The 22,856-nt window shown below is 44.4% G+C and overlaps 2 protein-coding genes across 15 annotated transcripts in view; one reads left to right on the forward strand and one right to left on the reverse strand.

The window, feature by feature from the left end:
• The window catches only part of PSPC1 (paraspeckle component 1), a 67,774-nt gene extending 61,797 nt beyond the window's left edge, over positions 1-5,977 (forward strand). For 9 of the 11 annotated variants that reach the window (XR_002433256.1, XR_002433254.1, XR_002433252.1 and 6 more), the window contains one exon: positions 209-1,047. The gene's annotated coding sequence lies outside the window, so the exon portion shown is untranslated. Of the gene's footprint in view, positions 1-208; positions 3,335-5,596 lie in introns of those variants that run through there. The other 2 variants (XR_002433253.1, XR_002433255.1) reach the window with 2 other exon arrangements.
• Positions 2,460-22,796, reverse strand: MPHOSPH8 (M-phase phosphoprotein 8). 4 transcript variants are annotated; one of them, XM_021379984.1, is made up of 14 exons: positions 22,224-22,548; positions 18,461-18,616; positions 16,787-17,641; positions 14,046-14,142; positions 12,758-13,003; positions 12,194-12,319; positions 12,019-12,107; positions 11,065-11,205; positions 10,192-10,278; positions 7,704-7,858; positions 5,636-5,790; positions 4,704-4,831; positions 3,935-4,018; positions 2,460-3,800 (listed from the first exon to the last, which is right to left on the reverse strand). In XM_021379984.1, the coding sequence occupies exons 1-14, from the start codon at positions 22,458-22,460 to the stop codon at positions 3,759-3,761; spliced, it is 2,598 nt and encodes an 865-aa protein (XP_021235659.1). In that variant the 5' UTR covers positions 22,461-22,548; the 3' UTR covers positions 2,460-3,758. The 4 variants fall into 4 exon arrangements, 3 of the variants coding, with proteins under 3 accessions (XP_021235659.1, XP_021235668.1, XP_021235678.1); XM_021379993.1 differs by lacking the exon at positions 12,758-13,003; XR_002433251.1 differs by lacking the exons at positions 2,460-3,800; positions 3,935-4,018; positions 4,704-4,831 and adding an exon at positions 7,050-7,163 and having other exon boundaries at positions 5,657-5,790; positions 22,224-22,796.

Genomic DNA, 22,856 nt, shown 5'->3' on the forward strand with positions numbered 1-22,856 from the left:
ACGGTGGTGGGTGTGAGCTGCGATGAAATCTGTTCCCCTTTGCAGTCTCTTTGTGTTCTACTCCCTCCCCCCCCTCCCCCCCCCCCCCAAGAACAATGCTGACAATGCTGCCATCCAATAAAATAGTAATTAGAGCAGTGGCTCTTAGCTAAGTAGCAGAGGGACAAATTGATCGTTCTCACTTGAGCTGTATTCTTTATGCTTGCAGACAGTACCAGTAGCCCTGCAAGACCAGCAGGAAGCGATGGGAAGTTTACCAGCACAGAAATGGGGAGAAAAACATCTGGTGGCAACTCCTTGCACAGGAAAGTCCTAACTGCAGGTATTGGGATGTTCAGCCTCCAGGGTTCAGCCTTTTAACATTTCATATAGTACAGATGATGGCTGACAGCTTGGATGTTTGCCTGGGGTCCTGCCTCCCTTTTTACTGAGTACTAGAAACAGAGTTTGTTTCTGGCTCTCCTGTACAAATACTGCAAAAGGGGGCTCATAAGGACTTCACAGTTGTATGTGCTGGAACAGGAACCACACTAAATCATACATTAAAATACCACTTACATGATGGGGTTTGAATTTAAAAACACCGATTCCACCTGGCTCCAAGGAGGATGAAAATAGCATTTGATAATAAAATGTGACAAAACAGAAGTAACCATGTTTTCCCACATTTGAAGCAAAGACAGTGAATTTGCGTTGAAGTTGCAGCACCGAGATTAACACAGCACAGAAGCATTGGTTACCTGACAGCTCTGAGCCTGCAACGTGAGGAAGCGTTACCAGAAAGATCTGAAGTTGCTTTAAAATTTCACCATCTATGCAGTTGAGTTGGATGATAAAAAAAACCCAAACAACCTGCATTAATGTAGCCCAATAAAAAGATTAAGAAGGAAAAAGTGAATGAAACAGAAAATGAAAAATGCATTTTTCTGGATGTCATGAGGTTTTAACACTGCATTGTAACACATCAGTGATCTAACTGTGCTTTTTTCAGGGTTTCTGTTTCTAATGAAATTGTTTCAAATAAAATTCCTGTTACTCATGTATTAATTTTGTTTCCTGAACTCAAAAGAGACAGTGAACGTGAACTGAGCAGCTGCCAGGAACCTCACAGACTTCAAAAAAGCCAAAAAGCAAAACCTTGTGGGCATAGTATAATGGAAGGCAGTAGTGCAGCAACGGGGTGGGAACTGAGCTGAGGGTCCTGATGGTCACAGGGTGAGGATGGAGGTGTCCAGCCCCATCCTTGGCTGTGGGACGCACAGCAGACCCCTGAGAAAGACACCGTGTCACCCAGCAAGCTCCAGCACCCCTCGGAAGCCAGGAACACAAGAACTGAGGCTGCAGTAGTGGAAGTGAATGAGCTGATGCCATTAATTGCTGCTGCAGAGTGATCCCAGCTGCTCAGCCTTTCCAATAAAATAGCAGTAAGCAAAGAAAACAAGCAAGTATGTTGAAAGTATTTCTGCCCAGTGCCTGAAGTGATTTTTGCTGTAGCTGTCTCTTTGCCCTTTGCAAAACCTTTACCCTCAGCAGTTGGATAAAGAGGATGTAGTAAAATCAGACAGAAGCCAGCTTTGAACATTCTTCACATCTCTTCAGTAGGAATCTAGAATTTATGTCACCATCAGAATAGGAAAAGGGCTGCTAAATCCATCCCTCCATAACATTATGAACTCAGGTTTTCTTCCTCTTTTCTATAAGACTCAGTCCCGCACCTCAAATTTCCCAAGACAGGAAGAAGTATTAAACCCAGCACAAGCCTAACAAACCACACCCACCCCCACCTCTGACAACTTACTTGCCCTGTCAACTCTTGGAGCAGCTTTTAGGTTACACTGTAGAGCAGTTTCTGAACTGCATCTGGATAATTACTTGGACACCTGTTCAAAACCTGTTGGGCCCACCTGCACAGTGCTTGACCAGCCCAGCCCCCTAGCAGAGGTGCGCTGTACACACGCACCATGCCCACTCCTAAGCTCACAATGCAGGGACAGCTAAGGAAATGGTAACCGTGTGAAAGCTGTCACTCCACCATAAGGAAACACTGAAGAATGAATCACATCCATAGTGATCTTCCACAACTCTTTCCTAATACCTACTCTCTGAAATTCAGAAGAAAACCACCAGCTGTCGGTGCGGACAACCCTGATTCTCAGCCGCCGCTTTCTGTACACTGCAGTGTTTGTGCTCAGGAGAATGAGGTATCGCAGATTTCAGAGATGCAGGTAACAAATCTGTCCCAAATTCAGACTTGGTAACGCACCCATCAATCTGTTTGCAGAAAGACTGCTTGGAATCAGTCACACCAGCAATGAGCATGTCGTGGTGCTGCTGTGTTTTACACAGAGAATGTGACCATCCACAAACCTGAGACAGATAACTAGTGTGCTTCGTTGCTAAGATTTGGCATCTCTTACTGGAAAGTTTTAAACTTTCAAGAACCAATACTTAAAAAGTGGTTAGCTGAAAGTTTTAATATAAAGTCACAGTTCTTAAAAGGATACAACTGAGTGCTCACCGTTAAAATGGTGCAAATACATTATTTATCCCCAAGAGTTTCATAAGCAATATAGGCACATAGTGTCATGTAAAGTACTTATGGCAACCAGAACAGCAAAGGCACAATCTACTTTTTTCCTTTACTTTTCAAGATGTCGTTTAATTTACAAAGAAAAATACTCTGTACTTCAGGCAGAAGTATCACATTTTTATATTATAGCACAGAACCATTACAGAACTGCTGTCATCTGATAAAAGGGGTCACCTTAACGAAAGAAAAAAAAAAAGATAGCAGCTCTTTGCACACAGGAACCGAGTTTCTGAATGAGAGGGCAGTTCCTGTTCTCGTTAGTCACGCTGAGAACATCTGAACTCCTCTGTACCTTTTAGCCTAAGGAAGCACTGCCCACACATCTCAGGTAGTCAGCAGGTTTTCTCGTTTGCTAGCTCCAGCTTTTTGTATTTGTTTTCCCATACGCCACTTGACTAACAACTCCAAAGCTAGGATGCCTGTAAACTATCAGTTGCTTCTCTAACACAAGATTAGTCTTAAAGCACTGATGTAACTGGAAATCCGACTGCAGAGCTCTACCCATTGAGCCTCTCTGGCCCTCTTTGTTCACACCCGCAGACTTAACCGCCTGTTGACAGGGAATTGCTCCGGGCACTCCTGCTTTCCCACCAGGAGACAACTACAGCAGAGTTTCCAACCGGAACGTGGCCCCAGCGCTTCCTGGTTAAGCGACGCAGTGACTTTCAGCAGCTGGGACTGCTGCTCACAGCTCTGAGAATACAACAGTTCTGCATTTTACATTGAAACATTACAGTTATTTGAGTAAGTAGAAAACTGTAGTTTACAAATGGAAAAGATCCTTCTATTAAAAAAAAAAAAAAGACATTTCACTTAGTTACCTTAAATAGTTCTTATATGCACCGTTCCACATTGTGGAAAAGCTGAAATACGCAGTCTGGACTCAAGTTAAAGAAAACCAGCACCGTATGTATTGGCACAAATACTTACACCTATGTCTGTACAAATCAAAGAAGAGCTGACAACCCTGTCCCAAGCAGCACAGCGTATTCAGCTGCTCTCCAACATGTACTTCCCTATACGACTGCCAATGAGCAACATGAAGGTGGGAACTTGGGACTAAGAATGTGGTGCCAGAAAGTTCCAAACTGCTTTGTCAGTCTCTGAACAGGAATCAGAAGTATCTCCAAAAGGGGTCAGGCCGCTCGACAGGCTCGCAACTGTGAGGTCACTGCAGCTGCACTCTGTACGCTCCTATTAACAGCTTCACCTGTAAAAGCAAACACAGGTCTGACACAAAGATGCACCTGGGAGCAGCCAGCACGGCATGTTTAACTGCGAGCACGCAGACTACAGGAGTTACAGCACAGCACATCAACATACACAAGTGAAAGCAATTTGTACCTTGGCTGTAGGAGCTTCTGCTAGCCGGATAAAGAGCTTGTTAAGGCCTGCACTTGGGCTGAAGGAATAAATAAAGTGACTGTCCTAAAAGGAAAAGAGAAGTGACAAAGTTAATGGCAGGTTATGGTCCAAAGTGCCGTGTGAGTCAAAGGATGTGACAAACTATGGTGGTTCTTCGGAGGATTTTTTTTGAAAGTTGTATATATTGCAGAGAACCTTGAGTGCAATCTACAGTCATAGAGAAAACAAGAGGACATAAGTGTGTGCACAGTGATACATTCAATAGAAAAAACAATACACGACTCGTGTAAATGAGGAAGGTCATTGAAATGGTTACACTAAAGAACTCGTGTTAAAAGGTGGAGAAGCAAGGTGAATTGGAGAAAGGATTCTCCTTCAGATGCTGAATTCTCACCTCTGCTCCAGGCCTCAGCTCTGGTGTCACCCAGTCACAGGATGGCAGAGGCTGGCAGGGCCCTCTGCCTCCCCCTGGCCCAACCTGGGCGCCAGCAGGGACACACAGAGCAGGGGCCCACAGCTGTGGCCCTGCCTTTTAAATCGTAACTCTCTATGCAATCTAGTGCCTACAGGCTCTGCAGTCCTCTCCACATACAAAGAAAAATTACGTTTCATTTCAAATATTAAAAAACTAAAAACCATCCGCACCGAAAAACACCGTTGTAATACTCAAAATCCAAATTAAGGCTCGAATATTTCCCAGGCTGTTCTGCAGTTTTGCAGACAATTATTCATATGAAAAAAGATTTACCAAAAATACAGGGAGCTGGAATTTGTCATTTAAAACCACAGCTTGTACACTGCATGGTCCACAGAGCCGAGCAACGACTTCTTTACCAAAGAAATTTGCATGGAAAATGAAGAGAAGAATTCCAGATCCTAGAAGGGAAGGCAATTCAGTCACACAGAGCTGAAACGAGATCTGTTATTTAGAACAACTGCAAACACCACATTTTGAATGCCAGTGGTGAGGTACCTTTATCATATGTCTAAATACTGACTCCAAAGGAGCATCAAAGCCATTCGCAGAAGTCTGATCTCCCAAGCCAGTGAACCCAAGCTAAGAGCACAACTGAGCTGCTCACGAGGCTAAGGGGTTTTGGCAGCAAAATGAAAGTCATGCAGGTGTCAGAAAGGAAAGCAAAACAGATACAGTAATCCTCAGGTATGATTCACTTTGCAGTTTTAGATTTATCTACAGAGTTTGGGAATTTCATGTAGTTTGGTCTGTCTTGTCTCTTGGTAAGGAGAGCTGAGCTCAGTCAAGTATGGGTGTTTATGAACTGCACTGAAATTCAATATGCAACATTATTCAATAAACACAGATATCCCATTCTAGTATATAAATGTATATAATGCTTCCTAATTCAGTAAAGCACAGCATAAAAAATGAGAAGATATTTACAACTCTAAACAAAAAAGAACCGGACAAACACCCACAAAATCCCAGTTTAAGCACATTTCACCCACAGTGCATCAAAATAGCACTCCTGCATTCCACAACTCCACAACCCGAATATAAGGAACACCCTTAATATCATGTACTGTATTATAAGGTATCATGCAAAGCCAGTTGCATATCGCGGGTAAGACAAAATGTTTCTTAATGCGGTATTTCCCTTTTTTTTTTTTCTTTTTTGGAAGTAAAAACAACCAGAAGCCAACACACAGTAAGATCCCTACCTTCTGGCACGTTCTGTGGGGGTTTATAGTTAAATTCTGTGGAGAAGTCCGGCCCTTCGCAGAGACGGTGACAAGCAATTGGGAAGACTGGCTCCAGCAACACAAGGCGAGCTTCAAAATAGTCCCTGATGGTATCTTCTGCTACTCTTGAGAGTCTACATGAGGAAACAAGCAAGGCGTGCACTTCACACAGAGTAATTACTTCAGCAGACAGTCCTGAGCAAAGAATGATTCCAGATTTCCCTTTCACATTCCCAGTTGTCAGGACTTCATCACCAACGTCTATGCACAGATGAGCCCCAGGTGCCAATACTTTGTTAATAAAACATTTTATCAGAGAAATTCCATCTGTCAGGTCTCAGCTTCTTGCTATCGTGGACAAGTACACTACAGCAGACACCGCAATTCTCAGTAGCCACATACTTCTTTATGAAAAAAAGTGTTGCAGAAACACCAGTAGGTACCACTGGCTGAACAGTAACAGATGACTGCTTCCCCCCAGTAAAATGACTGACTGCAAGTACAGGGTTGAAGTAAATAAATCACTCCTTTTATTGGTCACACTATTAATGTAATGCAATTCCCACATTAAGCTTTAAGAAAACCACAGAATCGTTAAGGTTGGAAAAGACCACGAAGATCATCTAGTCCAACTGTCAACCCATCACCACCATACCCCTACTCATGTTGCTAAAAAAAGCAACAATTCCATTGTTTAGACTGTTCGGGGAGGTGGGGGCTATTTGGGAAGGGCAGAGGCTGCTCATGTAAGCATGCAGCCAGCCCTTCAGAAGAGACAATGCGTTAGCATCAGTAGCTGGCACTTCTGCGAGCCAGCTGCTAAGTACTGCACCTCAGAAAGCTCCTTTGAGGCAATGAGTTTGTGATGGCTGTGCAAGGTATAGGCCCTGACCCTCAGCCTCCTGAGCCATTACTGCAAGCATGGTTCCCCTCCAGGCTGCGTGAGACCATCGCCCGCAGAACCCTAATCTTGTTTTCCACTGGAAGGAAACCACCAGAACCGCCACATCAATGCAAGCCCAGAAGCCCACCTAGCTCAGCTTCCACAGCAAGCTAAGGGAAATTACTGTTGTCTTTTTGTGGTACACTGTGCCAGTTTCCAGTGTCCTGGTTTAGAGGCATCCAGAATCAGACACTGCAGCCAAATTACACCTCTGCAGATGTACTTAATCTCTTCTTAACTCCCATGCAACTGCGACCATAGCATTCTGCAATAAGATCCACAGTTCAGCTTTCCCGTGCAAAAAATATTTCCCTGTTTCTAATCTATCCATCATTTCAATGGATGGCCTCTAGAACACGCCTCGTGTTTCACACTGCCCCTCCCCCCCTTTTTCTTCCATTCTTCAAAAGGATTTTGAGCTTTTAATCTGTCCCAGGGTGACATGCTCACCTCATTCTGTCTGTGCTCACTGAAGCTCCTCTATCTCTGATGATCTCTACTTTCCTTCCACCTTTTTTCCTTCATCATCATGTTTTTTCAACAGGGTAGCCAAAATGGGACGTGCTATTTAAGACGTTCAGGCAACATGGGTTTAGATTTTACTTCCAGCTTCACTACTCCTACATTGGCTTCCTTTCTGATTGAAAAGCAGCACTGATTATTTACAATGAGTGTAGAAGCTTTCTCAACTGGCACGAGCTGTTCTGCTCATCACTTTGGTGACACCCCACAGACATCACTTTGCACTTAGCAGTATTTAGCTTCACCTGACATTTCACTGGTAAAGTTACACATTCAGGATCTTACAAAACACATTTGATGGCAGATTTTAAATAGCAAATGGACTGAGGAAGGCATCAAATGAAATAAAGATTAAATTCACTGAACAGCATGTGCCAAGCTTTATCTGCGTACTTTCTGTTGCCTTCAACAACCTAACTGAACATGTCACGCTTTCCTTCTTAGAACCCAGCTGGGGAAGAATTGGCATACTCTGTGCTTTCCTCCCAAAACCTCTCCCTCATCCCTGACTTAACCAGCACGATTACAAGCCCAGTTAATTCACACTTCAACAGAGCACGCTTCCAAGTACAGTTTACTCACGTTTCCAAATGACTCTTGAGCTGTTCGTACACCAGGACATTGTTACACTGCTTGGCAAAATGCAGCGCGCTGTTCTGATGCTTTGACAAGATGTTACAGTCCGCTCCGCTTTCAATCATCAGCCGCACGATGTCCGAATTTCCTCTTTTACACGCCTGTGCCAAGCGACAAGGAGGGAGAATGGACAACGCAAACCCCATTAAAGTAGAGCATGACACTGAAGAAAGAACAACTGCAGAAACAAGTTTTAATCCAAAGTTAAGTTACAACTCAGAAAACAAGTTAAAGCAATCACAGAATCATAGAATTAGCTAGGTTGGAAAAGACCTACAAGATCATCCAGTCCAACCATCCACCTACCACCAATAACCCCACTAAACCATGTCTCTCAACGCTATATCTAAACGTTTCTTGAACACCTCCAGGATGGTGACTCCACCACCTCTCTGGGCAGCCCGTTCCAGCGCCTGACCACTCTTTCAGAAAAGTAGTGTTTCCTAATGTCCAGCCTAGATCTCCCCGGTGCAACTTCCCCTCGTCCTGTCACTAGTTACAAGAGAGAAGAGGCCGACCCCCAGCTCACTACAACCTCCCTTCAGGTAGTTATAGAGAGCGATGAGGTCTCCCCTGAGCCTCCTCTTCTCCAGACTGAACAATCCCAGCTCCCTCAGCCGCTCCTCATAAGGCCTGTGCTCCAGACCCCTCACCAGCTTCGTCACCCTCCTCTGAACACGCTCCAGGGCCTCAATGTCTTTCTTGCAGTGAGGGGCCCAAAACTGGACACAGTACTCGAGGTGCGGCCTCACCAGGGCTGAGTACAGAGGGACAATGACTTCCCTACTCCTACTGGCAACACTATTTCTGATACAAAATTGCCCTGTGAATGCTAACAAATCACAATATTCCTGATCCCACAGAAACGACACTGGGCTTACCAAATAGACTTTATTTAAAAGAAAACAAAACAAAGTTCTTTGAAAAGATCTAATCTGCAAGAGTACACTAACTAAATAAATGGATTTCTGTAGAAGCATTCAGACTGACTGAAGGAAGACTTCCACATGTCTGTCTGTAGGAATGTCAATATAAATGTTACCTCAGGTGTACAGCAAAGGAATGGAATTTGCCCCAAATTGTCACTTTGCTATGTTAAGACAGTCATGGTATTAACTGCACACGTGCCCAAAGCTGTCAGCATCACCTACAGCAAGAATGTCCAGGTGTCTCAGGTGAGGACTTGATAAAGGCACTGGAAAATCTAAAGAAAGCTTTACTTTGAAGAATGCAATCATGTTCTTGACAGCTTGTTTCCAAACGCCTCGGTACGGAATAGCCTTATGAGGCCTTTCAGAAGTCATCAACTGACATTTGTTTGATACCTGAACTTTCATATGTACTTTTTCAATCCATACTCTTACATCAACAAAACCAAAACCAACACTTCCCCAACAGATAAAGCTAAAAGAAAAAACAAAAAGAGGAACTGTCGGGACTTTTTTTCCCCCTCTTTTTAGAGCTAAGAACCAACTCCTACAGTTAAGTAAGAGTGACCTGAGAAAGGCACTTGTATGTTTATCCAGACACCGCTAAACTTGTTCCAGTAGGTTACTGGAAATGAAGACACTACTCTTCATATCTGCACAGCAGAACAAATACGTGGAGTAAGTCTCCGCAGGCTGCCAATTAGAGGGTATGCACAGCTGTGCATCGAACACTAAGAAAACACCCCGGAAAACTAAGGTGGTCAAAACTGAGGCTCATGGAGGTAGTCAAATAACGCAGAGACTGTGGATGTCAGTGACAGAGGAAACCACAAATGCGTCACTGTTTTCTTCACGGAAGATGTGAATTCCCTAAGTGTCAGGCAGGTTAACAGAAAAATAATACCACATTGTCTCAAACAGAAAAGCTCTTGTAATCTCTTCTGTAAACAAACTGCCTTAAACAGCCTTCATAGAAATACAGCAAGTTCACCAGGAACACAAACTTTGGCGGAATTATTAGATATAAACCGAAAACCTATTAAGAGGGGCACAGACTGCTCTAAGAGTCTTGGAATTTCCCCATAACAACAAAATAAAAACCAACCAGCCAAGCAAACACCAACGACAAAACACCATTTCCCTGTGGTGAACAGACAGAGGCCAATCACTGCAGATTCAAGCAGTCTTCTTCTCTACAGTTTTTATTTTTGTGTTGACAAATTATTTCACTTTCATGACCATCTCCACATTTCTTTGACCCAAGCAGCAGAAGATGACAAACCACACTTAACACTGCATGCTGGCGACGCTGTTTAGAATTAACAGTAAGTTAAAAAAATCTACTGAAACACCACCTCGTGTAACTGAGAGTAGTACCTGTACTTCAAATGTAGTCTATGTCCCAGCTGTATCAACTCTGAAAATACACTTATGCCTTCTATACATTATTAATAATCAACAATAATTGGCAAACTAAACCATGACAGGACAAATATTGAGTTTACCTTCATTAACGCAGTTTCACCACTGCTCTGCTGCATGTTCACATATGCCCCAGCTTCCAGAAGAATAGCTACTGTTGTTAGAAAATTCTTTAAAAAGCAACACAAAACCATAAGACAAGGAGGTGTAACATGTTCAGTTTTCATATCAAAATACAAGCACGATGCATGTCACAAGTTATGCTGTTCTCTTTCATTGCTCATAAAGACCATTTCAGACCGAGGCAAATTCCATGAGCATTTACAGTTCTTACTTTTTACTAAACCCTGTAATAACAAACACCCCAGGGGGAAAAAACGAAACCCACCCATCCCCAAACAGTATGTTTGCATTAATCAGCAAACAGGAACCAAGCTCCTTTTAGGCCTCATACCTCCTCTACCCGGGAAAGTAAACAAACCAGCTCAAACAAAGGAGATTACCACCAAGCATCCTTTACCTTAGTAGTCAAGACAAGCTGGCCTTAGATTGAGAAGAGCTTGCCACTACCTCTATTTCCCTGCTCTCAAGTAGCAAACTCTGCTTAATCAGAGATTTGCTCTCCAAGTTTCCCAAGTCTGGATCCTGCCCATCCAAAGAAAATAACAACCAATTCTACTGCAAGAACTTCAGCCCCACGAAAGAGAAATTTAGAGATACCCCTTGCATCAGCTTTCTTTCCAAGTTGCCCTATGATATTCCCTCCTTAGAAAGGTTTTACTATCACCCAAGAATTTAGCCTACAGTAACCACCGCCACCAATATTATGCAGTGAAAGTCATCCTGCTGTATCCTGCTCATTGTTTAGGCATCACCCAAAGGGGGCGAAAAAAGGATACCACTTTTACATCTAAATAAGAGTCAAGAACTACAAATACAACAGTGACCAAGCCAACCTTTTCAGCTGCGTGTATCAATGCAGTTGTTCCATTTTTCTGCCTGCCATTAACTTTAGCTCCCTTCCTGATTAGGACCCGGAGGAGGTCATCATGTCCACCAGCAGCAGCAAGCATTACTAGAGTCATTCCACTCGAATCCTGCAACATCAATCATTGCCATAAAAATCGAATATTTGAAGATAAATCACAGTTGCAAGACAAAGAATGCAAATGCAGCAACGGCTTTCACAAGACTCTCCTCCCCAGCAGAATAATTCACACATACACAGCTGCCAGGCATGGACAAACTATCACCACACACTCCTCTCACTCACAAACCTCACACTGAGCTCCAGCACATGAAGGAAAAACAGAATGAGCCAGAAAAAAAAGCAGCAAGGTATGTGACAGCAGGGAAAAGAGCGAGACAGTGGAAGAAGAAATTGGCAAACGCTGGAGAAAAAGCCCAAGGGCTTAAGCCAGCTGCTACCACAGTGCTGCTTTTGGATTTTATCTGAGTAAAAATATGAAGAGATTTCTGCGAGCAGCCAGTCTCTCCTCACTCATTTTTACATTTTCCACCAAACACTACAATTCAAAAAGCACATGCTTGCCTCAACAGCTCATTTGGCATCTTCTGTTCTACCATGCAATAGAAGTTTTAGCATGATGATCAGTCCTTAAAATGCTACATTACATGGCTACACAAGGACAGCGGTGGAAATTCTGATGTCAGATTTTAATTCTCAAAAATGGGCAAATTTGCTGCAGATCCAGCGACTAGGACGCTTCTGTGAAAATTCCCTTCTTACAAGGAAATGGGGAACAAATACTGATACTTTGTACTCAGTGCTCATCTTTCACCCATTATGCTTTTTCTACAAAATCCGCTACTAGTCAACAAGAGAGAACTTTTCAAACAGTCCAAATCTGACACTCCCCCATTCAATAACTCTACTACAGAAAATTTACCTCTTGATCCAAATTATATTCCTCACTTGAAGAAAGTGCCATCTTTACTGTCATGTAATCTCCACTTTTGACAGCATCCCTCAGGAGTGCTAGAAAATAAATTTAATGCAGGTATAGCATATTTCACTTTGAGATGCTAGATAAGAAAAGTCCTGTTCTCCCAGCAACTACTTACTGCTGGATATTGGTTCTGTTGAGATGTGATTCTCATCTTCTCCATCGAGATGCTTCTGAAAGTCTTCTAGCGTTAGCCATTCTAACTGCATGTCCATACCCAAACTCAAGACTTGCTGCTTGCCATCTATCGTATTTATAAAAGAAAACAATAAAATTTAGTAACAAGTAACTTATAAATTCCCAAATTATTCGCTGCTTGCCATTACTTCAGTAATCAGCAACACAACATACTACTTTTCATTCAGACTCTGGAAGCCAACATGAAAAAGTTCCAAACAATGAAAGCTATGCTGCAAGCAGACACAAAATGCTTTTGCTTGAAAGAAGCCACTTATTAGTTCTATGACATCAGGCTGAAGCGATCAGAGATGGCCAACACTCCATTACTATAACAGCAGAAATACGCTGATACGCTGAAAAATTAGCAATGAGTTTCAAAAGAAATTGATGGTCCAGTCTCCTGGGGTAATAAGGACTGGAGCAGTAAGAGATGCAAACAGCAATGGAGAAAGTATTAAATGCAAGCGCTCATCTTTCTCCTACGTTTGGTTCTACAGCTCACCAGAGTTCTCCAATTGACACACATCCACTACTTCTCGACCACCTCCTGCAGCAGCGTAATTCCATGTTTCTGCTTCCTCTTTTATCCTCCTCTCCTTGTGCACCTTGCTGTCTTTTAATTTTAATTCTTCTATGAATTTATATTCTAGCGAGGCTTCTTCTTTTTTGCAGTTATTCTCAGAGTATTCCTTTTTTTCTTCTGAAGCTACATTAAACATGTCAAATGCACTTTTGATGTCCTTATAGCCTAAAACATTAAGACAGTTACCAAGAGTGACTTCTTGAGCCACTAAAGGCTTTTACATAACAAAATTTGAATAAGTGTCCGGAGTCCATTTAGTAGGGGTCTGTTCTCTCTTCATAAGTTAATCGTTGCTGAAGTGTGCTTAACAAAAAAAGCCACAATCAGAGACAGCTAGTTCACCTTCAGCCACCCTGCTAAGTCTAGGCTCTGACTACTTTCTACTTAGTATGGCCTTCTTTTTAAGAAATTTGGTTAAGAATTAGGCATGAATGACTACTATGAAAAAATGCTTCAGTACCTGTGATGACCAAACAGGAATTAACCGTCTGCTCGCTACTACTTTTCTTGAGCGCTGTCAGCATCTATTGTCCTTTAAGTGAAAGCTGTTTCTCTGCCAATAGCTACGAGAAGCACCACAGCTCCTCCTGCACCCACTCAGAATGCCAAAGGCAGAGCTACCAAGTTCTCTCGGTTCATCCTCATCAGAGTAACAAGGAAACTTAAACTGAACAGAATCATCCAGAATGTTACTGAGATCAAGAGTTAACATTAACAGCCCATCACACAACTAAGAACAGAAGCCCAACCCAGACATTTCTCTTCACGTTTCAAGTCATCCTGTGATATTTTAAGGCTTGTACAGTAACCCATTACTGTGGCTAAAGCAAGAGTTCGCCTGAACTGAACCTCTACCAGTTACTCCAGAAATACAAAGTGTGAATTTGTAATAAAATAGACAATAGTGGGATGAACAAAAAAAACATCGTTGTCACTGGCAATGATAAAGAGGCATAGTTAACAATACTAAATGAAAAAGGGCAAAATCTTGACTTGTCTATAAAAACATTACAGGCTTTATAAACTTTCATGCCTCATGCAGCATTCTCACAAAGCCGTCAAAGAGCAGGCTTTCATTCTTAAAAGGAAAGCAGAAATTGCTTCTGGAACACGTACTAGAAATGTCATACAGTATCTGCCTTTACAGGATTAAGAGGAGAGTGGCTTGAAGGGTGTTTCCTTTCTCTTTTAAGCAATTAACACTTACTTTTTAGGACCTTCTGTTCTTTTCTGCTCTTTTCTTCTTTTTCAGACTCTTTTTTTAGAGATTTTTCCTTCATTTCAGCTTTCTTTATTTCTTTCTCCTGTTATTAAGAAAAAGGATCAAATGAAAGTGGAAAATAGCTTCTTTTCGCTGCTCCAGTTATCTGATACATTTAAAATTAACACTACTGAAAACTTGTGGACAGCAGACTCACAGACACTCCTAAGAAAAGAATTAAATGTGCGAGAGAGGGGCTGCTCTGGGAAGGCTTCTTCAGTAAAAGATCTTATTTCCAAATGAAGGAACTTGAGTTTGGAGTTCTGCAGCATCCCAGCCATGCAAGGTGCTTGCCTGTACCAAAACCAGCATACATTTAAAATTAGGCTGCGTTACAGTTTCCTAGAATGACCCACAGCAAAGACAAAACACACCAGGAAACCACCCCATCTAACATTCTGAGTCTGAAATGTTAGCTGGTGCATCATTTGTGACTACACAGCAAGCAGAAACCAGAACTCTCTCTCAGAAGTGTTCTCTCTACTAAGACTGAGATATGACAAGTGAAATCCCAAGGTACCAAATAAGGAGACTGCAAATCAAGGAGGCACAAATAAATTCAAGAATAGGATCGTAGAAATCACAGAATCATTAATGCCGGCACGTCTTGGAGAGGTAAAAACTAAATGAATTTAGTACACCACGAAACCTTCCTTCTCTCCCCTCAGAACTCTGGCTTTTGGTGACAGACACCATGAAGCAGCAGCACAGACAGACGTCATCCCAGGCAGGAGCCCGCAGCAGGAGCAGACAACTGAAAGGATTACCAGATGTTGCTAAGCACAAGGGCTGTTAGAAAACTTGAGTTCTGTTCCAGATTTCCCGATGTTGATGAGATGCACAACATACCCTACACGTTTATTTTTAGAAGGTAAATCAAAGGGAAGAAAGGGTTCATCACACAAAACGACTCCAGACAGAGAATCCTGTACCACAGACTGACGTGACAGTGTTCCGTCATCACAGACAGGCAGCTGAGCCAAAGGCCACGCTTTTCCTTCAGAAAAACAATCCGCTTGGGCCCACAGCTTCATGAAGCACAGCAAACCCCAGAGCTCTGCACCGAGCCCACCCACACGGTGAGTCCCCAGGTGCTCTGGACAGTACCCAGCCAGGTACAGACAACGCCGTTCGAGCCTCCAGGAGATGGATGGCAGAAAGCAGAATGCTTTCCGAGCTTTGTTGGTCTGTTCCAAGGGCAGGAGAAAAACCTCACACAGATATCTACTGACAGTGCTGGCTGAAAAGCAGGAAGAAAACCAACCTTCCCCCTCCCCGCTACTCATTTCTTCATATTTGAGGTGATGGGGTTCGTACACTGTCTGTACTAAACAGAATTCAAGGATCTATCTGATTATCTGATGCTGCTCTCTTATGAACGCTATAGCCTCAAACTATGAGAAAATACTTGGAGTAACGAAGGGCCATTCCATTTCAGTGAGTTACTGCTGTGAAGAAAATGAGTGAAATAGCTGTGTGAAACCAGCTATGCCCCACAGCTATTGCTTGTGTGAAACCAGCTATGCAGCACAGCTATTGCTTAGCCTTGTTTACAAGAGCTTTTACCACTAAGCTCCCACAAAAAGAGTACTCTGTGTAGCTCAGCTCTGAGGTTACTCCGTGCAATGCTTCTCTGTCCAAAACAAATCAACGTGCTTACGTTAAGGTGATCCACCCCATACACAAAACAACCTCACATGGAGGACCACAGCTGAACCTACAGAAATAAGACCCTTGTCACCACAGAATTATGGCCTCAGAAGCAGTGGGACATAATCCAATAAGCACCAAGGTGCTGTGGCTGCAGCTTGGTTACAAATCAGGAAGGAGTTTCTCCATGCAGCCAATGATTCTTTTTTAAGAACTGAAAATTGTATTAGAATAGTCTGAAGAAGCTGAAAAATATTCTCCAAAAGCAGATTTTCCTCATAAACATTCTAGAAGTACCCCTTCATTCCCTACATACACAATTACAGTTTTAAAAATTATTTTATCTTCTTGTTTTTCTTAAAGCATTATCGTAATAAATAGGAGAAATTCAATAGTCCATTAGTATTTGATTAGCTCGTTTGTTAGAAGAGGTACAGTGTTTGTAATCACCGTGTCACCAAATTGTGCAACTCAGCATCTCCTGAACGCAGCACGGGAATCCCAACAAGACAAGACAAGCTGGACAATTATCTGGGAGATGTGGGTTCAGAAGCAGTGCCAGCATTCCAATCCTTCGTAAGGCTCTAACACACATGAAGTGTAACTGAGCGGCTGGCTTCTGCGAGAAATCAAGTGCTCATCTTATCTCAAAAGCGTTCTCCACTGCACAGCTGGACAGCTGCTAGGAGACTGAATGCCTTACTATGCAAGCAGACCAAAGCCAAACCGAGGCAGCTGTTGAAGATGGGAGAAACGAGAGGCTAAGAAGGACAGCACCCATCTGTGGAACACACAGCAAACGAGAGATTCACATTTTCAGACCTAAAAGACACTCTTCTCTCCCAAAGCACTCCCCTCTTTCAAAATCCAGCTCTTCCACCCTGCCTACAGACTCTGCAGTGCACCTTTCTTTTGCTTTATCTCACTAACCTTCAGACTCTTATTTTGCTGTTTGCCATCATGACCGGCAGCCTTTTGGGTTAACTCTGCCTCAGACGGGATCTGAACCCGCACCCAGATGTGCTAACACTGCTTACCTCCTCGGTAGAGTCCGTGGACTTGCGCCCTCTCTCCTCAGCGCCCACCTTTAAAGCCTTCTGCACTGACACAGGAGCAGCTGGCACTTTCTCCAACTCTGCAGCCACCATTCTCACTTTTTCCTGACTTTTCTGCTTTTTGAGCACGCTTTTCTTCTCTAAGGAGATATCTTTGCTTTCCACTTTCCTACCTTCCTCTTTGTAATCTTCCATTTTCTGATTCTTTTTCTTCTTCCTTTTAGCCTTAACCTCAACACTATCATCTTCATTACTTGCTGATCCATCAAGCTGCCTGTCAGCAACGGAATCTTTTTCAGCTATTTCTTCTTCCAACCTCTCTTTTTCACATTTTACTTCTTGTTCCTCCTCTTTATTTTCAGAGTATAAGCCTGGATTTTCATTATCCATTTCCTGAACAAGCGCATCATCTAACGTGCACGGCTCTGAGACAAACTGAACATCTCCTGGCTTCTCCTTCCGTGACTTTTTACTTTCTTTAGAATCTTCTTTAGTTTTCATTTTTACATCTTTAACATCTCCCTTCTTTTTCTTGACTTCTTTAGTATCTTCTTTCCTCTGCTTCTTTGGATCCTTTGAATCTTCCTTGGTTTCTAAAGTCCTTTTTTTGGGTTTTGAATCCAAAACCAAAGTTTCTGAGGAATTTTCACATTCTGCCCTGGGTTTTTCTTTGACTTTTGCAGACTTAGACTTTTTCTTCTTCAGGTCATCCGCATTTCTATCCTCTCCCTCTTTTGACTTTTTCTTTTTCTTCTTTGGTGAAATATCATCTTTTGTTTCGCTTTGCCCATCGTTGTCAGATTCCGCTTCAAACAAATCATCATTTAGAGAAAGTTTCTAAAATGTAGGGGAAAAGAAAAAAGAAAGTATTTCCCCATTAAACTGTATCACTTTCACGTGAGCTGTACAAAAATGGCAGTGGTCGTGCTTGGGCCCAAAGTAAACGGTTTTTTGTACATTGCAAACAACATTCCTTGCAGCCAAATTGGCTGCAAATTTATAAGCACAATCCTAGCTCACTTTCCTACATTACATTACATTGCTGGCTGCCTGAAAGAGAACAAACGTATAAAGAAACAAAGCAAACAACTGGACGCCCAGCAGCTCGAGTCCAGAACCAAACCAAATTTCAACTCTTTTACACCAAAAACAATTACCTTGATTTTGCAAAATTTATCTATGGATTTCTCACAAGATACCAGCTTTCAAAAATGATTCTTATGTATGATTTTGAAAATGGCTGAGCAGTTAAACCAAAACAAACAAGGGAAAACTGCCTTCTTGCAATAAAGTTTTCTGTGAAAAGAGCAGAGCCCAGCTTCACTGGCAGTAAGCCTGTGAGCAGGGAACAGGAGCTGCATTGTTGTCAAAAAAATAACTAAAATAACCATACATCCTTATCTCAGTTTCTAATGAAGAAATACTAAATTTTAAATGCATTCAGACTCTACGAGCAAGCCTGTCAGTCTGAAAGAGCTCCTTAACCAGACAACAGCAACAACATTCGACGTCTGCTGGAAGAAAAAGCTTTCAGATCAAAGATCACTGAAGTCATTACTTCCATATCCCCAATGTCTTCCATTCCCATGCCTGCCATTAAAAGAGCCTAGGCAGGCAGTACATGTTTCGTCGAGGATAGCAGAAGGAGGAACACACCTGAAGGTCCTTTTTCACAGGCTTCGGCTTAGTGTCCACGAGTTTTTTTCTGAATTCAAGCAGCACTTCTTTACAGTCTTCCAAATGAACCTCTGGTTCCCAGGTATCGTCATCAGAGGTATAGCCCTTCCACCGGACTTTGTACAGAACTATACCCTGTAAGAAAAGAACCAGAACACCAAGTATGTTACAGCACAGTATTCTCCCATCCACCCAACTCCTGTGGCAATCAGCGGATCCATCATTGTGTACACACGCAGATGAATGTAACAGACGTTCAACCCGACGCTGACATTAGGATTTCTAGAATTATTTCCATCTGTATCACATGTTGAATTAACGACGCTATAAAACTCAGAAGTTGGAGTGGTTTTGTCCCAAATATTTCTAATACCTTTTTTCCTTCTCTCCCAAACACAGCTACAACGAACGCATCACATACTCCCAGATATCTTACTGGGATAGATTTTCTGACAGTGACCAAATTAAGTTTTAATGTTTCTTCTGTAAAAGTTTTAACCACTTCTCTTTGGTGAAGAAGAGAATTTTAAACCTTAAGATTTCTAATATAGTAGCACTGCTCACTCAGCTCTAAATTGGAATTTGTAACGTGTCAGATTTATATCAACTCCACTTTTGATAAAGTGCAATACCAACAATCAGAAATGAGAGCCTTTCAATGAGAACAAGTCAAATCTAGATTTAGACAAAACCCAAGTTATGTGCATCTCTGATGTACGTTACAAAGTTACAAACATACTGGTAAAGAATTGCAGTGGCTGCCCTAGATCAATTCTTTCAACAGAATCTAAGCTCACTATTATTGCGGTTTCATCCTAAGTAATTCCTCTAGATTGGAAAGTCTTTTAGCACTAAGGGGAGAAACGCCCAGCAGCAAACTTAAAAAAAAAAATCTGTTTTCCATTAAAAATATAATAGTGAATATAAGACAATATAACCATTCCGGAACTTATTTTCTAAAAAGAAATTATCACAGGTGTTAATCAGAATGCCTCTATCTCACTAAACAACAGAGTCAATGTTCCCTAAATCCAAGGGGATTGCCACCATTCACCTTGCAGCTTGTCACTTCAGTGGAATTTTCATGCAGCACAGAAGCTTTCAAAACACACAGAATTTCTGCTGCTACCTTCCTGGAGCAGGACAAGCCCGTGTTTGCCTGTCAGTAGGCAGCTCCCCAGCCCTGTCTTGTCCCTTGGAGCACCGTCTCTCCCACCCACCCATCACTGCCAGCCACAGAGTGCCAGCATGGGAGGTGACAGGAGCTTCTCTACACAGCACCCTGCAGTTACCACATCTGCAGATGTGGCACAGGAGCCCAGAGCCAGCCTTGTCAGCTCTGTGCATCTGCCCCAGCTTTGAAATGCACCTGAAAAGCATCAGCCTAAAGCTGACTGCACATAACACACCCCACTGAATGCAGCATACAGCTTTTTCCATTCATCTCAGGTGTGAGTGATTACCTGCCACGCCCTGCATGTCTGCAGCACAGGAGCACAGCCCCCATTTGAGAGCCACAGAAAGAGTCTGGAGCAACCACAGCCCCCAGGACCAACACATCCTGGGCAAGCAGATGTCCTGTGTGGCCACATCCCCCAACCCAGCCTGGAAACCTCCAGCGTGCGCAGTGCAGAGCAGGCTGCCGGTGGCCTGCACATAGCACAGACTGTTTTAGGAGATGTTACTCAGTGTATACACAGAATCATAGAATTGTTTGAGTTGGAAGGGACCCTCAAATGTCATCTTCTCCAACCACCCTGCAATGAATGGGGACACCTACAGCTCCATCAGGTGCTCAGAGCCCCGTCCAGCCTGACCTGGAGTGTCTCCAGGGACAGGGCATCCACCACCTCTCTGAACACCCTGTGCCAGTGCCTTACCACCCTCACTGTAAAAAACTTCCTCCTTACATCCAGTTTAAATCTTCTCTCTTTCAGTTTGAAACCATTTCCCCTTGTCCTATCCTAACAGACCCTGCTAAAGCCTGTCTCCTTCTTTCCCATAGCTCCCCTTTAGATACTGAAAGGCTGTTTTCAGGTCACCTCAGAGCCTTCTCTTCTCCAGGCTGAACAGCCCCAGCTTTCTCAGCCTGGCCTCACAGAGGATGTGTTCCATTCCTTGGGTCATTTCTGTGGCCCTCCTCTGGACGCACGCCAAGAGGTCTGTGTCTCTCCTGTACTGAGGACTCCACATCTCAACGCAGTACTCCAGGTGAAGCCTCACCAGCACAGAGCAGAGGGGCAGGATCACCTCCCTGAGGTATTTTGGTGCTCTTCATCAGTGTGTGCAGAGCATGATCTTCCTCCCCAAGGAGGCTGATTTTCAGATCCCTCACTGTAAAAAAAGTGCTCTTGCTTTCACGCCAGATTGACTATTGTGGCTAACACCTCACACCTCCACAGCATAATACTCTTAAGCCATGGACATATTGTGCCTAAGAAACAACTAAAGCACTGCAGCATCATAAATACATAAAGCAATTCTTCATCTGAATGTTCCCCAACCTCAGCACTTTGTATCCCTGATGCTCCTCAGGGAGCAGGTGGACTTCCACACCTGCGTGACTGTGACTGAAGCTTAGCTCCAAAATATAAACTCCTTAAAATAAACAAATAGAAAATACAAAAATTGTTTTTAAAAAGCTGTGTTTGTTATTTTTCACTTGTAAAATTTAGGGAATTTCTGAAAGACGTCGAGGCCCTGAAGCATGTCTAGAGGGGGACAATGGAGCTGTGAAGGGTCTGGACCACAAGTCTTGTGGGGAGTGGCTGAGGGAGCTGGGATTGCTCAGTCTGGGGAAGAGGAGGCTCAGGGGAGACCTTATCGCTCTCTGCAACTGCAGGAAAGGAGGCTGTGGTGAGGTGGGGGTCTGCCACTGCATAACAGTGATAGCACTAGAGGCAACAGCGGCCTTAAGTTGCACCAGGGGAGGTTCAGGTTGGATGTTAGGAACAACTTCTCAGGAGTGGTGAGGCACTGGAATGGGCTGCCCAGGGAGGTGGTGCAGTCACCATTCCTGGAGGTGTGCAAAAAACACGTGGATGCAGCACTGACGGACGTGGTTGGTGGGCACGGTGGGGATGGGCTGACGGATGGACTGGATGATCTTAGAGATCTCTTCCAACCTCAATGATTCTGTGAAAGACTTCAATGAAAACATGCAGGCTGCTGTCCGAGGAAGGAGAGAAGGTAACAGAGTCCTGCCTAACAAAGCCTGAAGGCCACTGCAGCCGTTATTTCAGCTGGAGAAAGTCCACCTGTTCGTAGCGGCCCTCACAGCCCCCGGGCCCAGCACTGCCCAGCCCGCACCCCGCGCCTCGAGCACAGACCACGGCTTCGTGTCGCCGACAAAAAAAAAAAAAAAAAAAGAAAAAAAAAAAAAAAAAAAAAAAAAAGTTTGCAGCAACTCCGGGTTCAGCCGCTCTTTTGGCCGAGGCGGGAAGATGCAGACAGGCTGCCTGCAGAACGCCGCGCAGCGGAACCGCCCGCCCAAGCACAGCGGAGTAACGGCTCTGCCCGCGCCGGCAGCGCCCGGCGCTCGCGCACGCAGCGCGGGGGCAACGGCAGCCGCCCGGGCCCACCCCGCCCGGCCGCAGCGGCGGGCCAGAACCCGCACCGAGCCACCGCTTTCCGCGGCCCGGAGCCGCCTCCCCGCCGCGGGAGGGCCCCGCGGCCGCTCCCGGTGCCGCCGCAGCCCCCAGAGAGCGGCGGGCGCTGACAGGAGGCGGCGCCGCGCGCTCACCCCCTCGGTCTTCACGTCGAGGATCTTCTCCACCTCGAACACGTCCTCCTCCTCCTCCTCCTCGCTCTCACCGCCGGCCGCCGCCGCGCTCGCAGCACTGCCGGCCCCGCCGCCGTCCACCACCTCGTTTTCCCCGTCCCCGTCCCCGGCCGCCGCCGCCGTCTCCGTCTCCTCCTCTTCCCCCGCCCCCTCCAGCCTGACCGCCGCTGCCTCGGCCCCGCTCCCCGCCGCCGCCATTTTAGGCCGAGTTTCAAACGACAACGGGGAAAAGCGGCTGCGACACCGACCGCAGCCAATCGGCGCCTGGCTGCCGTGACGTCACGGGCGGGGCGGGGCCTCGCGGCCTAAGCGTCCTCCGCGCGCGGCGCTGCGGCTGCGGTGGGTGGCGGTCTTTTCCTTTTTCCCTGTGAGAAAAAGCAGTTAGCTTTGTGTTTCTTGCTTCTCTAAGTGCTTTTGCTAGTTCCGTAGAGTTAGTGGAGCTGTCCTGGAAGCAGCTCACCAAGGAATACCGTCACTCGTGGTTGCGGGCCAAAAGAGCCCACGTGAAATCCGGCGTTCGTGGCATGGTTAGAAGAGAAGCGAGAACGTTCAGAAAAGCTGCTGACTAAATGACGGCAAGGGGACGTGTGAGCG

This window comes from Numida meleagris, chromosome 1 (assembly GCF_002078875.1).
Source record: "Numida meleagris isolate 19003 breed g44 Domestic line chromosome 1, NumMel1.0, whole genome shotgun sequence".
Lineage (NCBI taxonomy): Eukaryota > Metazoa > Chordata > Aves > Galliformes > Numididae > Numida > Numida meleagris.

What these genes read in the sequence shown, in the direction of transcription:
- MPHOSPH8 (XM_021379984.1), bottom strand. Translation starts at nt 22,460, where the DNA reads ATGGCGGCGGCGGGGAGCGGGGCCGAGGCAGCGGCGGTCAGGCTGGAG. An exon ending in CTCAAGAGTCATTTGGAAAC is followed by an intron (nt 5,791 to 7,703) that starts GTGAGTAAACTG and finishes TTCCTCATGTAG; the next exon opens with ACTCTCAAGAGTAGCAGAAG. An exon ending in CAGAAGCTCCTACAGCCAAG is followed by an intron (nt 3,801 to 3,934) that starts GTACAAATTGCT and finishes TTGCTTTTACAG; the next exon opens with GTGAAGCTGTTAATAGGAGC.